At 45.2% G+C, this 22,323-nt stretch overlaps 1 protein-coding gene across 1 annotated transcript in view; it reads right to left on the reverse strand.

The window, feature by feature from the left end:
* Positions 1-7,255: 7,255 nt before the first annotated feature.
* Positions 7,256-22,323, reverse strand: part of LOC310790805 (cytochrome c oxidase assembly protein COX18, mitochondrial-like) — a gene marked incomplete at both ends in the record, with an annotated part of 28,644 nt that continues 13,576 nt past the window's right edge. The window contains 5 exons of the mRNA XM_083652517.1: positions 7,256-7,423; positions 11,218-11,325; positions 14,476-14,591; positions 18,505-18,665; positions 22,303-22,323. The exon at positions 22,303-22,323 is cut by the window's right edge and continues 80 nt beyond it. Of these exons, the coding sequence (XP_083508643.1) occupies positions 7,256-7,423; positions 11,218-11,325; positions 14,476-14,591; positions 18,505-18,665; positions 22,303-22,323 (574 nt within the window). The remainder of the gene's footprint in view (positions 7,424-11,217; positions 11,326-14,475; positions 14,592-18,504; positions 18,666-22,302) is intronic.

Consider the following 22,323-nt stretch of genomic DNA (forward strand, 5'->3'; position numbering starts at 1 on the left):
AAACTCAAAAATGTTTTGATGTTCCTGGAGGAGGGGAAGTCATTTTAAGGATTTAAAAAATATATCAGGCATAAATTATTATTCAAAGTAGATATTTGAATACATCTGGTCTTTCGGCATTATTTCATTTACAAGAAGTTAATGCAATTATAGAATTGGAGAATGTGAATGACTGTTTGGATCATACCTTAACTGTTATCTCTAGCTATATGCATGGAATTCTAGGCGAAATCATTTCTGACAATAATAAACAAATATTCTAAGATTTGAGTTCAAGAGACAAAATATCAAATGTGGGTCCATGGCCCAAATGTATACATAATTAGGGGTCCTTGATATGAAAAAACGTTGAGAGTCACATGGGCTACAGCATCATCAGGGGAGACCGGGGTTGGTTGACATTGGTAACATTTCCGTTTTGAAAGTAAAATACAACACAGAAATGTTGGAAATCAAATGTTGCTTCTAGTTAATGATCAGCTACATGTTGACATGACATTTGAAAGTCTGTGATGAGTGATGGTCGCTGGCTAACATCATTTGACTGTTCTCTGCTGTTAGACCTGAGTGAGCTGTCTGCTCTGCTGGATCACAGTTAAACACATGATGACAAGCCATCTTCTCCTCTCTCACACTGCGAGGTAGAGCGGAGAGGAGCATCTTCTCTTCTCTCACACTGCGAGGTAGAGCGGAGAGGAGCATCTTCTCTTCTCTCACACTGCGAGGTAGAGCGGAGAGCAGCATCTTCTCTTCTCTCACACTGCGAGGTAGAGCAGAGAGCAGCATCTTCTCTCTCACACTGTGAGGTAGAGCGGAGAGCAGCATCTTCTCTTCTCTCACACTGTGAGGTAGAGCGGAGAGCAGCATCTTCTCTTCTCTCACACTGCGAGGTAGAGCAGAGAGCAGCATCTTCTCTTCTCTCACACTGCGAGGTAGAGCAGAGAGCAGCATCTTCTCCTCTCTCACACTGCGAGGTAGAGCGGAGAGCAGCATCTTCTCTTCTCTCACACTGTGAGGTAGAGCGGAGAGCAGCATCTTCTCTTCTCTCACACTGCGAGGTAGAGCGGAGAGGAGCATCTTCTCCTCTCTCACACTGCGAGGTAGAGCGGAGAGCAGCATCTTCTCTTCTCTCACACTGCGAGGTAGAGCAGAGAGCAGCATCTTCTCCTCTCTCACACTGTGAGGTAGAGCAGAGAGCAGCATCTTCTCTCTCACACTGCGAGGTAGAGCAGAGAGCAGCATCTTCTCTTCTCTCACACTGCGAGGTAGAGCGGAGAGCAGCATCTTCTCTTCTCTCACACTGCGAGGTAGAGCGGAGAGCAGCATCTTCTCTTCTCTCACACTGCGAGGTAGAGTGGAGAGCAGCATCTTCTCTTCTCTCACACTGTGAGGTAGAGCAGAGAGCAGCATCTTCTCTTCTCTCACACTGCGAGGTAGAGCGGAGAGCAGCATCTTCTCTCTCACACTGCGAGGTAGAGCGGAGAGCAGCATCTTCTCTTCTCTCACACTGCGAGGTAGAGCGGAGAGCAGCATCTTCTCTTCTCTCACACTGCGAGGTAGAGCAGAGAGCAGCATCTTCTCTTCTCTCACACTGCGAGGTAGAGCGGAGAGCAGCATCTTCTCCTCTCTCACACTGCGAGGTAGAGCAGAGAGCAGCATCTTCTCTTCTCTCACACTGTGAGGTAGAGCAGAGAGCAGCATCTTCTCTTCTCTCACACTGCGAGGTAGAGCGGAGAGCAGCATCTTCTCTTCTCTCACACTGCGAGGTAGAGCGGAGAGCAGCATCTTCTCCTCTCTCACACTGTGAGGTAGAGTGGAGAGCAGCATCTTCTCTTCTCTCACACTGTGAGGTAGAGTGGAGAGCAGCATCTTCTCTTCTCTCACACTGCGAGGTAGAGCAGAGAGCAGCATCTTCTCCTCTCTCACACTGTGAGGTAGAGCGGAGAGCAGCATCTTCTCCTCTCTCACACTGCGAGGTAGAGCAGAGAGCAGCATCTGTTGCTAGACGACATTGGTTGCGCTCATGAAAGATCAAAGTTGAAATCACTTGAACTTTGAGCACAGCGAGTGCGGTGGCAAATTCGATCAGTGCACGACACCAAGGGTGCCACTCCCCATAGAGAACAAGGGCACAGCAGGCGCAGAGCTGTTTTACCACGGATCATGTGTGAGGGCCTTAATGGCAAACATGTTGACAGTGTCCACAGCGTCTGCTACAAATACAATTCACTTTAACCTCTATTATTATAATATCACAGACTTCATGAATTGATGTCAAATACAAGGAAGGAGTGCCATTGTTAACCTACCCCAGTAACCCCACTACTGCAGTGAGTTTGTTGTAACATTAGTTAACAGTAAAGAAGCACAAAATTAAGCCTAACCAAAAAACATCTATCTATCTATCTATCTATCTATCTATCTATCTATCTATCTATCTATCTATCTATCTATCTATCTACATACATCAAATAAGATGAATGAATGAATGAATTTATTTGGTGATAAGATAAAAGGAACAAGGAGAAATGTACAGTACCAAATATCAAACATATAAGTTAATAACTAACATCCAGGAAATCACCGAGGATAAAAACACAAAAAAGCCCTAGGGCTTATTTCCATTGTGGTCCCCACATGTAATAAAAAACAAATTGTTAGTAACAAAACATAGAACACTGATTAAAACAGAAAATGTACAATGTAGCAGCAGTAGGTAAAGCGAGTGCAGTTCCAATAACTTGCATTAAAATAAATTAATACAAGAAATTAATACAACATGACTACAAAGAGAAATGGGCTGCCGACATCTGGCTCAAACCTAAACTTTGCACGTTCGTTCTCATTAAAGATGATTTCTGCACTGAGCCTGTATGTGTATCTGAATCTCACAAGAGCCAAAAGGTCAGTCTGTGCACAGCTCAGATCCGGCACTCTCTCCCTTTGGTGTTAGAAACCACTAGATTCAACACAGTTCCAGAAGAGGACAGGTTGTGTTTATGTTGTGACCTTGGGGAGATAGAAATTGAAATCCATTTTGTGTTTTATTGTCCTCACGATGACCTGAGACACACAATGTATGAAAAAGTGTTTGTTGTTCACCCTGAAGCATTTGGGTTACAGGATGAGCCTAGACTTGAATTTTTCTTTAATAAGAGAGTCTTTGATATAGCTCAATTTATTAGTAATGCCTGGGAAAGAATAACAAATATGCTGTTTGTATAGGTTTGTAATGAATATGTTCTATTTTTCTATATGACGCTTTGTGTCCTTTTGTTTGTTTGTTATCTTACATTCTGGAATATGGAAGCTGAAGTTCTGTAAATTTCAGTTTTGTATTTGTTTTTGTCGTGTCTCATAAGCCCATACGGGCTGGGCACCATAGGTGTGTGACACTTTAATAAAGAAAGAAATCAAGAAGGTAAAGGTAAAGTCCCACTGATTGTCACACAATGTGTGAAATTTGTTCTCCGCATTTGACCCATCCCCTGGGGGAGCGGTGAGCACTACAGGGACTACTTCTCCATAAAAACAACCTTGGATGTTGAGAGGTATATACATTTCAATAGGATAGCACTCGTGCACGTCCAGAGCAGGAGGTGCTGGTCACAGAAAGTCAAATCTAAATCTATTATAAAAATATATATATATTATATATATAAATATATAGGGTTAGGAACTTGAGCAGAAGAGGGTAACCACCAATGCCATGCCCCTAAATGCTCAGGCTACTTTCCCACAGCTAACAGCCTCCTTCATCCGAGAAGGGGGAAAACAACGGAACAACCGCACACCTCCAGACTCATGCCCACTGAATGCAGCCAGGGATTGGGAAATGCGAGTGGATCTAAGCCAGAGGCTCACTTTCCCACCTGAAATTGCAGCGACCAACCTGCGCCCAGATCTGGTCCTCTGGTCCAACTCCTGCCGGCGTGTCTTCATCGTTGAGCTGACGGTCCCTTGGGAGGATGCCATCGATGAGGCATACGAAAGGAAAAGCCTGCGCTATGCCAACTTAGCAGCTGAAGCAGAGGAGCGAGGCTGGAGTGTGAGGCTGCGTCCAGTGGAGGTGGGCTGCAGAGGTTTTGTAGCCAGTTCCACCACAAGGCTCCTGAAGGAAGTAGGGATAAGAGGGCAGGCCCAACGGAAGGTCATCAAAGAACTTGCCACTGTTGCCGAAAGGAGCAGTCACTGGCTGTGGCTGAAACGAAAGGACACAGCACGGGCTGCAAAATGACCACAAGGAGCAACCATGCAACACAGACCCAGGCCTGATCAGCCTGTCGTGGGCCAGCCTCGGACGAGGGTGTATTGTGATAAAAGGCCGAAACACCCAGTGAGTCTGGGGTACACAACTGACGATGTGTTGTGCTGGTGGCTCCTGGTGGTCATCGCCAGTTCCAACCCCACCAAAGAGAACATCTCCAACCCTACTCAAGAAGACATCTCTCAAGGGATTCATCAGGGATGATAACATCTAGTCCTATTAAGCATGTATACAACTAAATCTATACTGGATAAAAACCTGTATGGAATGGAGCGCACACTCCATAAATGTGTAGGAACACCAACTAATGCCTACCCCACTACAGGATAATTTGCAAGATTATGGCCAAGATTCCCCCCTCCCGATTTTCTCGGGGTGCTCCCGATTTGAGGCGCGTCGGGCAGATAATCTTCCCAAATGATCCTGTAGTGTGTGGGGTTCAAAGATTCACAATCGGGAAGACTGCCTCTTCCCGATTGTGAATCGGGCATATCTAACATGTTAGATATTTACAACCCGACAGGCGATTGCATCTTGAGCAGAGAGCCAGTAGTAGCTGCGTTTCCATTACAGTTTTTCGCAAAATAATCTGGTCCGCGTCCGCCCGCAGCCCCGCACAATTGTCATCGAGGTGAAATACCAGTGCGTCTTTGAACGGGATGGAAAACTAATGCTATACTGCAAAGCATGTAGCCTACAACAAGCGCTTAGGTCTCATATGCTTCCCGCATCGGCGAGTGTCCGCACGGAAAAGTGAGTCAAATCAGCAGACGCGCCCCTCCACAAGGCACCTGTGCAGACGGTTTTCGCCTGGCCGTGCACAGTAGGCCTACACCCCGAATGGACGCGGCTGTCCGCGCAAATATTAGTTAAACAAATCCTTTCAGTGCAAATGCATTATAAAAACAAAAAATAAGATTTGTTTAGAAAACGAAATGACACAAATGTATTATTATTATTATTATTATTATTATCATTATTACTACTACTACTACTACACCCGGTGCGCACAAATTTTAAAAGTTAACGTCGAGCCCTGCTTCCAAGGTGAATCTTCGGCATAATCTTCTAGTGTGTGGGGTTGCGTTTGAACAGATGCGATTGTGTGTGTGTCCCAAGATTGAAATGTAAAAAAATCGGCTCTCTCTGTCCTGTAGTGTGTGGGCTCTCAAGATTTTTATAATCTTCAAGGATTTGAAAATCCTGTAGTGTGGGGTAGGCATTACTTGAAAGATACATTAAGCAACAGACAGAATAACGCGTTTCACAGATGCACTTTGTTGTAGAATAGAAATTGACAGCCAAAAGGTAAACAGTGAAGCACTTGGAGAAAACCACTTGTGATGTAAAAGATGGAGCCAGGAGTCACAAGTCGTCTTATATGATGTCTTTAACACAGATCTTGGCCAAGAGCAAGAGATGCACTCTGGTATATTCATGAATGGATACACAGGCTTACTTACATGCCATGAACAGAAAGTCAAAGATACTTATAGGACACACATCAGATGACATGTCTTGACGCACACTTGAAGGCTGCTCTGTAGACTCAACCTATCTGTTATTCTGTCCCTGTAGACGGCACAGTGTGAGATAGAGAGGAGCTGCAAATGTAAGGTACAGGTTATCTGAATATGACGTCTGTCGCTGTATGCACAATAACTATGTGTCACTTAAATGAAAATGTATATGAATATATTAATAACTAGTGATTGTCCAACTAAAGGCTAATGTGATTTAAATGATTCCCTATCACACTTCATCAGGTTCACTCAATGAGGACCACTTTGATGATTTTTGAAGCGTAAATGCGATTTTTAAAAATCACGATTTTCAGAAAACACTTCAAAAATCATCAAAGTGGTCCTCATGTGTGAAGATGATCTTGTTGAACACAAAGTTTGCCACAGATCTTATTTCAGGCATTTCACCCAAATCCCCAAACAAAAATCCCATTGACTTCCTGACGAGGGAACCAGGAAGTTCATGACTTCTGGGTTGGCCTGCATGCAAAAACATGTCATCTACATACAGTACAACATACATGACACAGCATCTACATACAGTACAACATAACATACATGACAGCATTTCCATCAATAATCGTTTGGCGTACGCTCCACCGCAGATCACTGTCAAACGCACCCGACTTTACTGGAGGTTACTGCTGATCTCAGGCCTGTTTGCATCAGCCTGTAGCTCCTCCCTCCACACCGTCAACAGGAAGAGCAGGTCAAGACAATGAGTCAAAAGGTGCTTTATTCCATCTGACCCCAATTCAGTGCCAAAGCCTCGTCAGTCAGTGTGAAGAATATGAAAAGGAGCACAGCTCACATTTCAAGTCAAGGAGGACAAAAGATGGTAATAATGTTTCACCGTTTATTTGGCTCTTTTTTCCCTCCTTGAAATGTAAGATGTGCTGCTGTACCTTTGCATCTTTTTTGGGAACATGATCTGGAGTTTGGCTTTAGCATTCCACTGAGAATCCCATTGTCTTTTCAGCACTTTGCACCAGGCATCCCGGGTAGATTCCCTGCCTACCAACACGAGGGTCGCAGGTTCAAGCCCCCTGTGTTGGTCAGGCATCCATACAGACACAATTGTCCGTGTCTGTGGGTGGGAAGGTGAATTAAGGGTATACGTCCTGGTCGCTCGCACTCACTGCAATACTGCTTCCTCTGGTGGGCCGGGGGGCACCTGTTCATGGGGGAGGGGACCTGGGGAGAATAGAGTGATCATCTCACGCGCTACGTCCTGCTGGTGAAACTCCTCGCTGTCAGGTGAACAGAAGCGGCCGGCGACTACACATGTATCAGAGGAAGCATGTGCTAGTCTACAACTCTCAGCTCGGCAGAGGGGTGGAGCAACGACGGGGACAGCAGGGGGGAATTGGCCATTCATTGGGGAGATAATTGGGAGGAGGGGCCTCAGGGGGGTGCGTTCCAGTGTCACTAAAAGCGTCCAGTGTCACTTCAAAAGCAGCGGAGGTCATTTGAAGTATTTGAAGTATTTGGTTTGGAAGGCGGCGAGCAGCTCTCTGTACGGAGCCTCAGAACGAACTGGCAACCCGAGGAACCTCTGGAGAGCAGGAGACCGCAGGAGCAGGTTCTGACCCAGACCCACCACACTGGAGCTCAACCAGTACAGAGACATGGACTGGAAGGGGGGGGGGGGGGGGAGACAGAGAGAGGAGGAGAGAAAAACGGGCATAGTTTGAGTATTGAAAGAACAGTTCAGTCCAAATGATACCTGGCTCTCACACAGACAAGCCCCAACCTCAGTCTTGGAAAAATGAAGCCAACACGGGAGTACCAAAAAGGGCAGTTCCTCGAATGGCCACTTGAGGCTGGCTGCAAAAGTGACCCATTCCCCATAAACCTCCATGTTAAAATGCCCGACTTTACATGAGAAATAAACAGTAGGGCTGTCGTGGTTAGGGATGGGGCCGATCCGATCCAATATCGGTATCGGGTGCCGATATTGGCACTAATTCACGGATCGGATCGGAATTGATTTGTTTTTGTTTTTTGCAATTCCAGCGCAGGCCGCACAGTCCGTAATTTGCCCATGTATAATAGTATCCTTCTTTGCCCTTGTATATTTTCTTAATTTTGTCTGCTTTTTGCAAGGTATATTTTTTAAAAAAAATCTTTAATTGGCCAAATCTTTGCCTATACTGTATATTCAAGAAAAATATTGGTATCGGCATAATATCGGTATCGGCAGATATCCAAATTCAGGTATCGGAATCGGATCGGAAGTGAAAAAATGTGGATCGGTGCATCCCTAGTCGTGGTTATCGCATTACCGCGGTTACGCACTCATGTCAGGGTGCTCCTCAGAGTCAAGCTGATTATCGCTTCGCTTCACCGCACACAAACAAACAGAGATGCAGAGAATTAATTAGAATTGCAACAGCGCTAATGCAGCGGCCAAGCAATGTGCACAATAGCCCATTAGCAGCAAGTGATTGATAGATTGATTGATTGATTGGCCCGACGTAGTTGTCAATTTAGCGGAGGTAAAAGGCGCTCGTATGATATGAGCAGTGTTGGGGGTAACACGTTACTGTAATCACATTACATTTGTCGGTAACTGTAGTGTAAGGCATTACAGTCCCGAAATCCAGTAATCACATTACAGTTACTAATCAAACGCTCAAGTCGTTACTTGCGTTACATAAGTTGTTCCATTTTCAGCAGGATCGGGTTTGAATCTGCAGGATTATAGAGAAAACATCAAACGCCGTTTCATTCACTCGATTGTGCAACACAACAGCTGACTGTGAACACACGTCTTTTGTGTGGCTAGAATGGATGGGCTTGGGGGAGGGGAGGAGTAACGATTGGTTAGGTTTTAGGCATGATGGCACGGTGGGATGGCACGGTGGCTCAGTGGTTAGCACTGTTGCCTCACAGCAAGAAGGGCCCGGGTTCGAACCCCGGTGCGTCCCAGGTCCTTTCTGTGGGGAGTTTGCATGTTCTCCCCGTGTCCGTGTGGGTTTCCTCTCACCACCAAAAAGACATGTATGTTAGGGTTAATACTCCTGTCAGTGCTCCTGACCAAGGCAATGACAAAATAACTGGTGGATTTGCTTCACTCACTAGCCCCCCCAAAAAACAATGGTCACATTGGAACATTTACTAGTCATTTGGCCGGTGGACAAAAAAGTTGCTTTTGGACCCGGGGTGGCTACGTCCATATCTTTATATATGTCTATGATTCACTGTAAAGAATGAAGACGTGTTTCAGAGTTTTGCAACATGCTATAACATGCTACTGATCAGCTGATAACACTGAGAGAGAGGTGACGTGTGTGTGTGTGTGTGTGCATGAGAATCTGTCATCCTGCAGAGTGTGTGTGTGTGTGTGTGTGTGTGTGTGTGTGTGTGCATTCAAATCTGTCATCCTGCAGAGTGTGTGCGTGTGTGTGTGTGTGTGTGTGTGTGTGTGTGCGTGTGTGTGTGTGTGCATGAGAATGTGGGATATGAAGACAGGAATGCATTGTGTGTTTGGATACTAAACAGGCGTGTATGTACATGAGAGTATGCATGTCTTGTGTAGGTTAGAGGCAAATTCTATCTGACACTTTAGGCGTTTTCAAATTAATTCCTAGAGTAATATATTTTGTCAAATTTTATTTGACATTAGTAAATAAAAAAACATTTAGAGTGATAAGAGTAATAGAGGCTATTTTGCACCGATAGACTTACGGCCACATTCCACTAGTTCCGTGTTCGGTCCGTCTGCGCTGCGGTACGGTTTCGGAGCCGATACGTTTCCACTCTAATCATTGTGTCAACTCCCACCTACTCCGTCCCAGCTCCGACGATCCGGAGCTCTCCGAAAAAGATACGCAAGGCTTCTATTTTTCACGGATGACGGAGCAAAGCTGCATGTATGAGGAAAAGTTCATAATTGAAGTGGAAAACCACAAAATAATATATGACACGACGCATCCTTTTTACAAGGACAACACCAAGCAAGTCCACCCCTCCTCTGCTCCTCCAGTTGGGAACAATGATCTTCTGCCTGTTTGTCGTTGTATTTATCCCACATACAAATTGATTTCACAGCGAGAACTTGTCGGTCTCGTCACTCTAGCTGTCTGGCGGAGCGGAGCCGGTTAGTGTTGGCGGAGCACGGAGCACGTAGCAAAACCGGAGCACAGCCGCAACGCAACGCAAATGCAACCAGTGCGATTCCCCAGTTAGGCTATACGCCTATGTGCCTTGAGATTTTGTCGTGCCATTGGTGTGCCTTTGTTGAAAAAAGTGATGTAGGCTATCTCTATGCAACTCTTAATACAATATTGTTCATTCATTCATGTACATTGCACTCTTCACAACAACCTGTGATATCAGTCAATGTTTGAGACAGGTCCTTTGCCTGTCTCATTGAAAATAGAAACACAATAGAAAAAGATGAACTGCAGCACTCTGCACAGCACACTGTAGGCTATGTAAGATGGCTCAGACTGAAAAGTTAGTAGTGTGTCTGTCCAGTAACACACGATAACATAGTAAGGGTAACCCAGGTTATTTATTTTGTTGTGACACATTACAGATGTCACTCAAAGGCCACACTCGCATGCTTTACCAACGGGTCCTGAAGGCATCATGTGCAGGAGGCTGACTGGAGAGGATGATGTGTTTGTCTGCTCTCAACTCCGTGAATCTGGCTTTAATCTTCATCACAGCGGCTCATTACCTGCTGTACACAACGTGCACTAGTTCTACACAGTCTCTCCTCCTTTTACCCACTCTCTCACTAATCTCACCTCTGTTTACATACTTTTCAGAACGGCTAGCTAACGCGAACACGCTAGTTATACTTAGCTTAGCTGTTAGCTACTTTAGCTTAGCTCTCTTCCTCTCGGCAAGATTCATGTTCGTTACGCATAACATTCGTGTATATTTGTCTCGAAGTCTCCCGCTAGTGTTGATGGCAGAGAGACACTGGGAAATGTGTGTGTATTTGTTGCGTCGCGTGTAACGTTAGACAAGGAATCCCGCAACTTCATAAAGCACAGTAACGACCAGTTAAAGTGACGGTACCGAACTTTGGGAACTTCCAATACCGAACCGTTTTAAATAAAAAGTATCGAAAAAGTATTGAAATTTCGGTTATACCGTGCAACCCTACTGGGCAGTTCCCAGCAGCGCACTCCAAGAATTGAACGGCACTGCACTGCACTGCATCAGGTCCCCCTATGCGCACTCCCCAAGTTTGAAGTCGATCGGAGAAAAAGGTTCTCGAGATAAACCGCTTTTTGTGTTTGAAGGAATTAGTTCTTGGGGGAGCTTCCCAGTGGGCAGTGTGTGACACACACACACACACACACACACACACACACATACACACACACACACACACACACACACACACACACACACACATACACACACACACACACACACACACGCACACACACACACACACACACATACCGAGGGAACCGTAGCAGCGATGGGGATCATCAACAGTGAGAAGACTCTGATGAAGTTGGTCACAAACTTTTGGAAACGAGACGCATTCAGTCTCTGTAGAGCAAAGACCTGAGGAGACAAGAGACAAGGAGAGGAGAGGAGGAGACAAGGAGAGGAGACAGGAGACAAGGAGAGGAGAGGAGGAGACAAGGAGAGGAGAGGAGGAGACAAGGAGAGGAGAGAGGAGACAAGGAGAGGAGACAGGAGACAAGGAGAGGAGAGAGGAGACAAGGAGAGGAGACAGGAGACAAGGAGAGGAGACAGGAGACAAGGAGAGGAGACAGGAGACAAGGAGAGGAGACAGGAGACAAGGAGAGGAGAGGAGGAGACAAGGAGAGGAGAGGAGGAGACAAGGAGAGGAGAGAGGAGACAAGGAGAGGAGACAGGAGACAAGGAGAGGAGACAGGAGACAAGGAGAGGAGACAGGAGACAAAGAGAGGAGACAGGAGACAAGGAGAGGAGACAGGAGACAAAGAGAGGAGACAGGAGACAAGGAGAGGAGACAGGAGACAAGGAGAGGAGACAGGAGAATAAAAACATTCATATTATTAGAAGTAGAGCCCGACCGATATGGGATTTTTGAAACCGATACCGATACCGATTTTAGGGAATAAAAAATTACCGATACCGATAATATCGGCCGATATTTTTATTTTCTTTTATTTTTGTTTTTATCATCAAATGTTTATCCCCCATTAGTGCTAATCCCCCATTAGTGCTAATTTTTTATTTATTTATCCTGGTTGCTGCTCCACCCTCTGCCGATCTGGGGAGAGCCGAAAACTGGCTCCATGCTTCCACATGGGCAGTTAGCCAGCCGCTTCTTTTCACCTGACAGGGGAAGCTTCACCGGTAGGACATAGCACGTGGGAGGATCACGATATTCCAACGAGTTCCCCTCCCTCCGAACAGGCGCCCTTAACGACCAGAGGAGGCACCACATCAGCAACCCTCAAATATCAAACACTTGACAAAGATATGATTGAGTTGACATGAATTGAAATATGTGATGTAGGCAGGATATTTTACAGCTTATTAACTCATTGAGTGCCAATGACGACAGCTGTCGTCAATTCAAATACTGACGTAGAGTGCCAAAGACGACGACTGTCGTCAATTGCGTTTTTTGACGGTGGGGGGTCCATCGAAGCCAGATCTATGTCCTGTAACATTTTGGGACATGTTGAATGTCTATAACCTATTTTACCGAGCCATTAGGTGGCGACAGTGCTCTCCAGATGACAGAAATACAGCCTGACAAAGCCGTGATCAAAGACAAACCGCGCTCATGCTGCGCGGATTGATTGCTGTTGGCAAGCAGCCCAGAGCCATCTACATGATGGCTCTGGGCTGCTTGCCAACAGCAATCAATCCGCGCACACAACTGCAGCTCCTCTGCCTGTCTGTCTGTCTGCATATAGTTTCTCAACACACCAGAAAGGCAGCACCCAACGCCGAAGGGCCAACCCTTACCTGCAGTCGCGTTGGGCATTTCCTCAATGCTGCTGTGAGTTGCCAGGAGCCGCGCGGCGCAAAAACAGAGGCTCCGAATAGACTTTGTGCGTGTGGGGAGGAGTTTACAGCTGACTCGGGGAGAGGCGGGGAGAGGGGGGGACAGGGGGGTGGGGCACGCATGCACCACAGAACTAAACCAGGTCACATCATCAAAAAAATATTAGCTAGAGTCAGTGAATGTGCTTGAAATAATGCATTTCACAAAAGGCTGAATATCTCAGCTTCCTGATAGAAAAGCATATTTTTGCTGTTTTTGACCTATCTTCTCCGGCTGATAACTAAAGAACGGAAAATGGTATCAATAAACTTTTTTTTGCTGATGATACAATAGAGTCTCCTTGTTCTTTTTGCGTGTTCGGTGTTTACATAGTAATATCACACAATATTCTGTGGGCCTCGAGAAATCACTGAAAACGCTCTGAAACTCTGGCACTGGGAGCGTCCGTTCTCCAAAAGTGGCTGGCACTCAATGAGTTAATAAACTCAATGCAATGAAACAGTAAACTTAACTGAGAATTTAATAATTATAAATAACTAGAAATACAAAAACACAATAGAACAAATAGTTAAGAAAAAATATCAAATATACACAACATGCTGTCCATGCTGTCTATAACTTATATATATATATATTAAAAAAAAAAAAAAAAAAAAAAAAAAAAAAATCGGCCGATATATATATATTTTTTTACCGATACCGATATATCGATAATCGCCAATATCGGCCGATAATATCGGCGGGCCGATAATATCGGTCGGGCTCTAATTAGAAGTGATCATAATCACTTCTAAATAACGCTTAACGAGGTGTCACTTCATGAGATGGCCTCTAGTTTCCCGGCTGGGCGGGGTTTGGAGCTCTGGGCCAATCACAGCGCTTCAACACGACAAACCGAGATGAAAAACACACGTTCAAACAACAAGCAGACAGTAACGTTAGTCTGAGCCGCGGAGCTGACCGGTGGTGTTGTGAAAATGTCGAGAAAGAAACTTATACATTCTTTCCTATTTTCAACCCAATGTGTTCAAGCCGAATTCAACTTGCTTCTATGAAGTAGCTCTGTTATGAGCGAAGCTAGATCATTTGCTGTGTTTCTGCCAAACGTCAATGTTTATTTTATTTTTTATTTGCACTTTCTTTTAAACAGAAACGGACAAAATGAAAACAATAATTTGTTTTCTGCCGCAGCTAGCTGAATTCAACACGCATGCATGCACGCGCGCACACACACACGCACACACAGACACACACACACACACACACACACAGACACACACACAGACACACACAGACACACACACACACACACACACACACACACACACACACACACACACACACACACACACACACACAGACACACACACACACAGTACACAGTAGGACAGGATCTGTAACGTTATATTGGTGGTGATATTGTTTTAGTCGCCTGCCTCGGTGCTCTAGTGTTGAAGCCCGCTGGTGTCTGCCTCTCCTGCACAGCTGTTCTGTTCCCACACATAAGGTGAATACTGTGGGAACACACACACACACACACACAGACAGACAGACAGACAGACAGACACACACACAGACAGACAGACAGACAGACAGACAGACAGACAGACACACACACAGACAGACAGACAGACAGACAGACAGACAGACAGACAGACACACACACACACACACAGACAGACAGACAGACAGACAGACAGACACACCTCTACGATAAGCAGGTTGGTGAGGCCCAGGCAGATGGGCAGGATCCAGGTGGGGTCAGGTATAGTCAGGTCAGGAAACCAGAGGGCGCCCCCTGCTGACAGCTCTGCCTGCAGGTCTACACACACACACACACACACACACACACACACACACACACACACACACACACACACACACACACACACACACAGGTTCATAAAGGCAGCAGTAGACTTGCTGTGGGAAACACAGACTGTCAAATTGTGGGGGGAAGTAATAAGTGTCTCATTGGCTCTGGTCTCTGTTGATTGGCTCTGGGTGCAATGCTGTGAAAAGTGCTCTATATAAATGAAGATGATCATCATTATCTACTGGTCTGGTCTGTGTTTGGTGATGTCTTCCTCTGTATCGACATTAAACTCGGATATTCACGTTTGTTTGTCACTTTTGGTTCATTTTTGGTTGATTAATAGCTATTTCCTTTTCAGCCCTCACTTTGAAAGGTGAGTCTGGAAAACCTCTGTCTGAAGGGCCAGATAGCCCCTCCCCCTTCACCCTAGCTCTGATGCTAAAAAGAGTCAGGACACCCTACTAGGGGTGTCAAAAATAATCGATTATAAGATGCATCGTGATGCGGACGTGCACGATTCTGCATCGATTCACAAATGTCAAAAATCGATTATTATTATTATTTTTTTTTTTTATAATCAAATAAAATATAATGGAAGTACATGCAGTTGTTTATTTTAATTATGGATCATAATACAATGCAATTCCAAATGCACTTTTATTTTAAAAGTAGCCACACAGTGAGAAAAAAGAAAGTGAGAAAAAATAAATCATGTATTGCGGAAAAAAGTGATGCATCGAGATGCATCGATAATCGTAATCGAATCGAATCGTAGCCCTCTGAATCGTAATCGAATCGTGAGACCAGTGAAGATTCACAGCCCTACACCTTCACTTGAATGTGCAAAACAGAGGCTTAACGGCTAAGTGGGAGGGCCAAGGCCAAGGGGTGAACTGGGATTGGGCCCAAGACTGGACCAGTAAGGCCCACACTCCTGGGCACGTCTATCATTTTCCAACCACACCCACTTCTGTATGAGGAAACCTTTTAAACTAGACCACACCCACTTCTGTATGAGGAAACCTTTTAAACTAGACCACACCCACTTCTGTATGAGGAAACCTTTTAAACTAGACCACACCCACTTCCGTGTGAGGAAACCTTTTAAACTAGACCACACCCACTTCTGTATGAGGAAACCTTTTAAACTAGACCACACCCACTTCCGTGTGAGGAAACCTTTTAAACTAGACCACACCCACTTCTGTATGAGGAAACCTTTTAAACTAGACCACACCCACTTCTGTATGAGGAAACCTTTTAAACTAGACCACACCCACTTCTGTATGAGGAAACCTTTTAAACTAGACCACACCCACTTCCGTGTGAGGAAACCTTTTAAACTAGACCACACCCACTTCCGTGTGAGGAAACCTTTTAAACTAGACCACACCCACTTCCGTGTGAGGAAACCTTTTAAACTAGACCACACCCACTTCCGTGTGAGGAAACCTTTTAAACTAGACCACACCCACTTCTGTATGAGGAAACCTTTTAAACTAGACCACACCCACTTCCGTGTGAGGAAACCTTTTAAACTAGACCACACCCACTTCCGTGTGAGGAAACCTTTTAAACTAGACCACACCCACTTCCGTGTGAGGAAACCTTTTAAACTAGACCACACCCACTTCTGTATGAGGAAACCTTTTAAACTAGACCAGACCCACTTCCGTGTGAGGAAACCTTTTAAACTAGACCACACCCACTTCTGTGTGAGGAAACCTTTTAAACTAGACCACACCCACTTCTGTATGAGGAAACCTTTTAAACTAGACCACACCCACTTCTGTATGAGGAAACCTTTTAAACTAGACCACACCCACTTCCGTGTGAGGAAACCTTTTAAACTAGACCACACCCACTTCCGTGTGAGGAAACCTTTTAAACTAGACCACACCCACTTCCGTGTGAGGAAACCTTTTAAACTAGACCACACCCACTTCCGTGTGAGGAAACCTTTTAAACTAGACCACACCCACTTCCGTGTGAGGAAACCTTTTAAACTAGACCACACCCACTTCCGTGTGAGGAAACCTTTTAAACTAGACCACACCCACTTCCGTGTGAGGAAACCTTTTAAACTAGACCACACCCACTTCCGTGTGAGGAAACCTTTTAAACTAGACCACACCCACTTCCGTGTGAGGAAACCTTTTAAACTAGACCACACCCACTTCCGTGTGAGGAAACCTTTTAAACTAGACCACACCCACTTCCGTGTGAGGAAACCTTTTAAACTAGACCACACCCACTTCCGTGTGAGGAAACCTTTTAAACTAGACCACACCCACTTCCGTGTGAGGAAACCTTTTAAACTAGACCACACCCACTTCTGTATGAGGAAACCTTTTAAACTAGACCACACCCACTTCCGTGTGAGGAAACCTTTTAAACTAGCCCACACCCACTTCTGTATGAGGAAACCTTTTAAACTAGACCACACCCACTTCTGTATGAGGAAACCTTTTAAACTAGACCACACCCACTTCCGTGTGAGGAAACCTTTTAAACTAGACCACACCCACTTCCGTGTGAGGAAACCTTTTAAACTAGACCACACCCACTTCCGTGTGAGGAAACCTTTTAAACTAGACCACACCCACTTCCGTGTGAGGAAACCTTTTAAACTAGACCACACCCACTTCTGTATGAGGAAACCTTTTAAACTAGACCACACCCACTTCCGTGTGAGGAAACCTTTTAAACTAGACCACACCCACTTCCGTGTGAGGAAACCTTTTAAACTAGACCACACCCACTTCCGTGTGAGGAAACCTTTTAAACTAGACCACACCCACTTCTGTATGAGGAAACCTTTTAAACTAGACCACACCCACTTCTGTATGAGGAAACCTTTTAAACTAGACCACACCCACTTCCGTGTGAGGAAACCTTTTAAACTAGACCACACCCACTTCCGTGTGAGGAAACCTTTTAAACTAGACCACACCCACTTCCGTGTGAGGAAACCTTTTAAACTAGACCACACCCACTTCCGTGTGAGGAAACCTTTTAAACTAGACCACACCCACTTCCGTGTGAGGAAACCTTTTAAACTAGACCACACCCACTTCCGTGTGAGGAAACCTTTTAAACTAGACCACACCCACTTCCGTGTGAGGAAACCTTTTAAACTAGACCACACCCACTTCCGTGTGAGGAAACCTTTTAAACTAGACCACACCCACTTCCGTGTGAGGAAACCTTTTAAACTAGACCACACCCACTTCCGTGTGAGGAAACCTTTTAAACTAGACCACACCCACTTCCGTGTGAGGAAACCTTTTAAACTAGACCACACCCACTTCCGTGTGAGGAAACCTTTTAAACTAGACCACACCCACTTCTGTATGAGGAAACCTTTTAAACTAGACCACACCCACTTCCGTGTGAGGAAACCTTTTAAACTAGCCCACACCCACTTCTGTATGAGGAAACCTTTTAAACTAGACCACACCCACTTCTGTATGAGGAAACCTTTTAAACTAGACCACACCCACTTCCGTGTGAGGAAACCTTTTAAACTAGACCACACCCACTTCCGTGTGAGGAAACCTTTTAAACTAGACCACACCCACTTCCGTGTGAGGAAACCTTTTAAACTAGACCACACCCACTTCCGTGTGAGGAAACCTTTTAAACTAGACCACACCCACTTCTGTATGAGGAAACCTTTTAAACTAGACCACACCCACTTCCGTGTGAGGAAACCTTTTAAACTAGACCACACCCACTTCCGTGTGAGGAAACCTTTTAAACTAGACCAGACCCACTTCCGTGTGAGGAAACCTTTTAAACTAGCCGCCGTCGATGTCAAATGAATTTGTCGCCTCAGATGTTTTCAGAAACACATTTTGCAGCAGCAGCAGCAGCAGCAGCAGCAGCAGCAGCAGCAGCAGCAGCAGCAGCAGCTCACCAGTGAGCCTCGGGTCCAGACTGAGGTTGCGCAGGGCCAGAGAGAGGCTGATCCACATGGGCAGCTGCACCCAGACCAGCAGACTGGCTTTGAACGGATGGCAGTTGTCTCGGACGTAGAGCTCGGAGACAATGCGCCGCAGGTTCTTCTTGAACTGGAACCTGTGGAACATATTACATCACATTATATATATACATCACATTATATATATACATCACATTATATATATACATCACATTATATATATACATCACATTATATATACATCACATTATATATATACATCACATTATATATATACATCACATTATATATATACATCACATTATATATATACATCACATTATATATATACATCACATTATATATATACATCACATTATATATATACATCACATTATATATATACATCACATTATATATATACATCACATTATATATATACATCACATTATATATATACATCACATTATATATATACATCACATTATATATATACATCACATTATACACTTTGAGGGATATGCAAGGTCAATGGTGGAACGAGCTTCCACCTTCGGTCAGGACAGCTGAATCACTGCCGATCTTTCGGAAAAGACTAAAGACACACCTTTTCAGGCTCCATCTGGGCCCTTCTTGATCTAACTTCTTTCCCTCTCTTTCTTAAAAACAAACTAAACTAAACTTGTACCACTGTTCCTTCAGAGGTTGTAGTTGTCATAGACTGTGCTCCATAGTTGATTGCTCTATTGCTGACAAAAATGTGTTAATGTAAGTCGCTTTGGATAAAAGCGTCTGCCAAATGACGTAATGTAATGTAATGTAATGTAATGTAATGTAATGTTTACAGTACAGCTCATTCCTTATGTCAAATTCAGACTACACGTTGAGATCTGAGGGCTCACCAATGCATCACAGACGCTTGAAAGATATCAAGCAGGCTAATACCCCGTTCAAGACAACTCAGACCACCAGAAAAAATGGCTTCCGACCTGTAAAAAGTGAATTGAACTGTCGCTTGTTTTAGTGAAATAAACTACATGTTGTATCATGAGACTTGAGACTTGATTCTTTTGGAATTGCTTCATGTAACTTTCAAGTTGCATGAAAATTCAGTTTCATGCAATTTCCAAAGTGGAACTAATTGCATGAACGTTTCGCCGTGTAAAGCCAGCCTTAGTGTGTCAATGTTGCAGTACCACTCGTCACCTGCAGTGTTGCCGTGTAAAGCCAGGCAGCCTTAAGCTTGTGGCATACTCTTCGCGCCCAGCCAAGTGCATAGGGCGCACGGCGATTATGACGTCATCGCACGGGGCGAGGCCTGAGCGCAGCGCGGCGCGTCCATGGAGATTTTTCTATCAGCGCGTCGGGTTTTGCTGCCTGTGCCTGTGAGATCTCCGTGGTAGGCTATCAGCGGATATCTGCTGTGATTGAGTCCTCACCGTCGTAAAGTTGCCTTTGAAGCATGACGTTCGATTATAACGAACTAGTTGTGTGGCTTAGCCTTCCCAAATGTTGAGGGTCGTTTTTTATAATTTAATACATAGAATTGGGAACGTTACATTCAATTTCATTCAGACTGCCTGGAGCCTGGAGCTGCGTACTGAGTATGTTCTGTTTTGGCCCGCGCAGAGTGCGCGCGCCCTCCTCGGAGCCCCGCCTCCAGCGCGTGCGCGAAGAGTATGCCAGAAGCTTTAGTGTGTCAATGTTGCAGTACCACTCGTCACCTGCAGTGTTTCGCCGTGTAAAGCCAGGCAGCCTTAGTGTGTCAATGTTGCAGTACCACTCGTCACCTGCAGTGTTGCCGTGTAAAGCCAGGCTAGTCTCGGCTCCCAGACGTTTGGTGAGCTGCGCCACCAAACGTCTGGGAATTTCACTGTCAGAAACTGTCTGTCAGAGCCCAGCGAGAACGGCCGGCAGCAGACACGCCTACATTTATTATTAGAATTTTATTTGGTAGCGGCAATGCCATTTATCATAGTTCCAATATAGAGCAAGACACCGATGTGCTGCAAAGAGAGTTTATACCTGTTGTTTATTTTACAATAATTTTTCCTACCCGGAAGTGGTCCGCTTGCTACTGTGAGTCATCAGCAGGCTCTGTAACGTTAGCCTCGGGAGTCTGGCTTATCGCTGGGGAAAAGACCTCTAGCCGCCGGGGCCGGATGAAACACGTCCTATTAACTCATTCACTGCCAATATCTGACTGGCATTTTTGGCACAGGCCAAGTATTTCCATAATGTTTGGTCATCTTTCAAGACCCACAGTAAATTCTGTACTAGGACTACAGTGATGTCCAATACCTCGAAATGAAGATCTAAGTCTCTACTTTCACCCCCAAAAAGAAAGTTAGCTTTTAGCATGTTCTGTACTCTACTTATAACCCTTTTTATACACCCCATGTTCACCAAAAAAGCCTGTCTGGGAAGAGAAAAGGGAGAAAAAAGCATTTTTGTAAAAGGGCACAATCTCAGGCATAACTCACTCTCAATTCTTTTATTTTGAACTGTATTGACATCAGACATGTAAATATTATTCGTTAGGACACAAATGACAAAAAAAAAAAAAATATATATATATATATATACACACATGAAGTGCTTTTTTTTTACATTCAACAATACAGTTTACTCGGTGTGAGTGTGCAGACAGACAGACAGACAGACAGACAGACAGACAGACACACCGACAGACAGACAGACAGACAGACAGACAGACAGACACACACACACACACACACACACACACACACACACACACACACACACACACACACGATCCCCCTTTTAGATTTCTAACCCAACATAGGATAAGCAATAACCACGCCCTGTGGCGCTGGGATTGGCCAGGAGCAACACTGGAGGGCACGCAGCCCAGCGATTTCATGAACCAACTGAAGAGCTCTTGAGAAGGACAGCGGGCTGCTGTGAGTGCCTTCTGCCCGCTGCTGCCTAGCTGTTCCTGTGTTTATTTTGATTTGTTCTGGTACACCGTCCTCGTCCATGTCTCCCTGTCATATCTATGATCGTTCCCGTTTTCCCCTCGGCTATTCAACACGTCCTCACCGCCCTCGCAAACTGATCGATCATTTCCTCATTCCTCCGATGATCAAACACATCTCTTGATTACTTTCTCCCGTTTTCTCCTGGCTGGCACAGAGGAAGGCGACTCCAGCTCGGCGTTTCAATGGCGTTTCTCCTGTCTGCACAAGGAAGCGTTACCCGTTCTCTGCTTTCCCTCTTGCTCAATTTCAAAACAACAGCTGCGGTATGTGTTTGATCGCGTGCTGTCGGCTACCCTTTGAAGGCAGGGACCTGTGTCTGTGTGACAGGCTGGGCAAGTGTTTGCTGCAGGCGCTGCACCAATAAAAACAAAAACACGTCAAACACGTCCTTGGCGGGGAAGGCCATTGCTGATAACACGTCAAAGACGTCATTGGCGGTGAATGAGTTAACAGGTTATGTTTGTTTCTAAGTGATTAATATGTTTCTCCGCAAACGCGGCGATGTTTTGCGAGACACTGGTTCTGCATGAGAACTGCCCCCAGAAAGCAGGCCCGCCCACAACACTCATGATTGGTTCTCCGATGCAAGGCTTCCAACAGCGCCACCTAACGTTATGCAAAGATTTAAATAGTAATATTCTCAGTCTTACAGGAGTGAAACGGATTAAGGGGTGGGCTGAGTCTAAAGCCAGGCAGCCTTAGTGTGTCAATGTTGCAGTACCACTCGTCACCTGCAGTGTTTCGCCGTGTAAAGCCAGCCTTAGTGTGTCAATGTTGCAGTACCACTCGTCACCTGCAGTGTTTCTCGCTCCAG

The sequence above is a fragment of the Poromitra crassiceps genome (assembly GCF_964638095.1).
Source record: "Poromitra crassiceps genome assembly, chromosome: 15".
Taxonomy (NCBI): Eukaryota; Metazoa; Chordata; class Actinopteri; order Beryciformes; family Melamphaidae; genus Poromitra; species Poromitra crassiceps.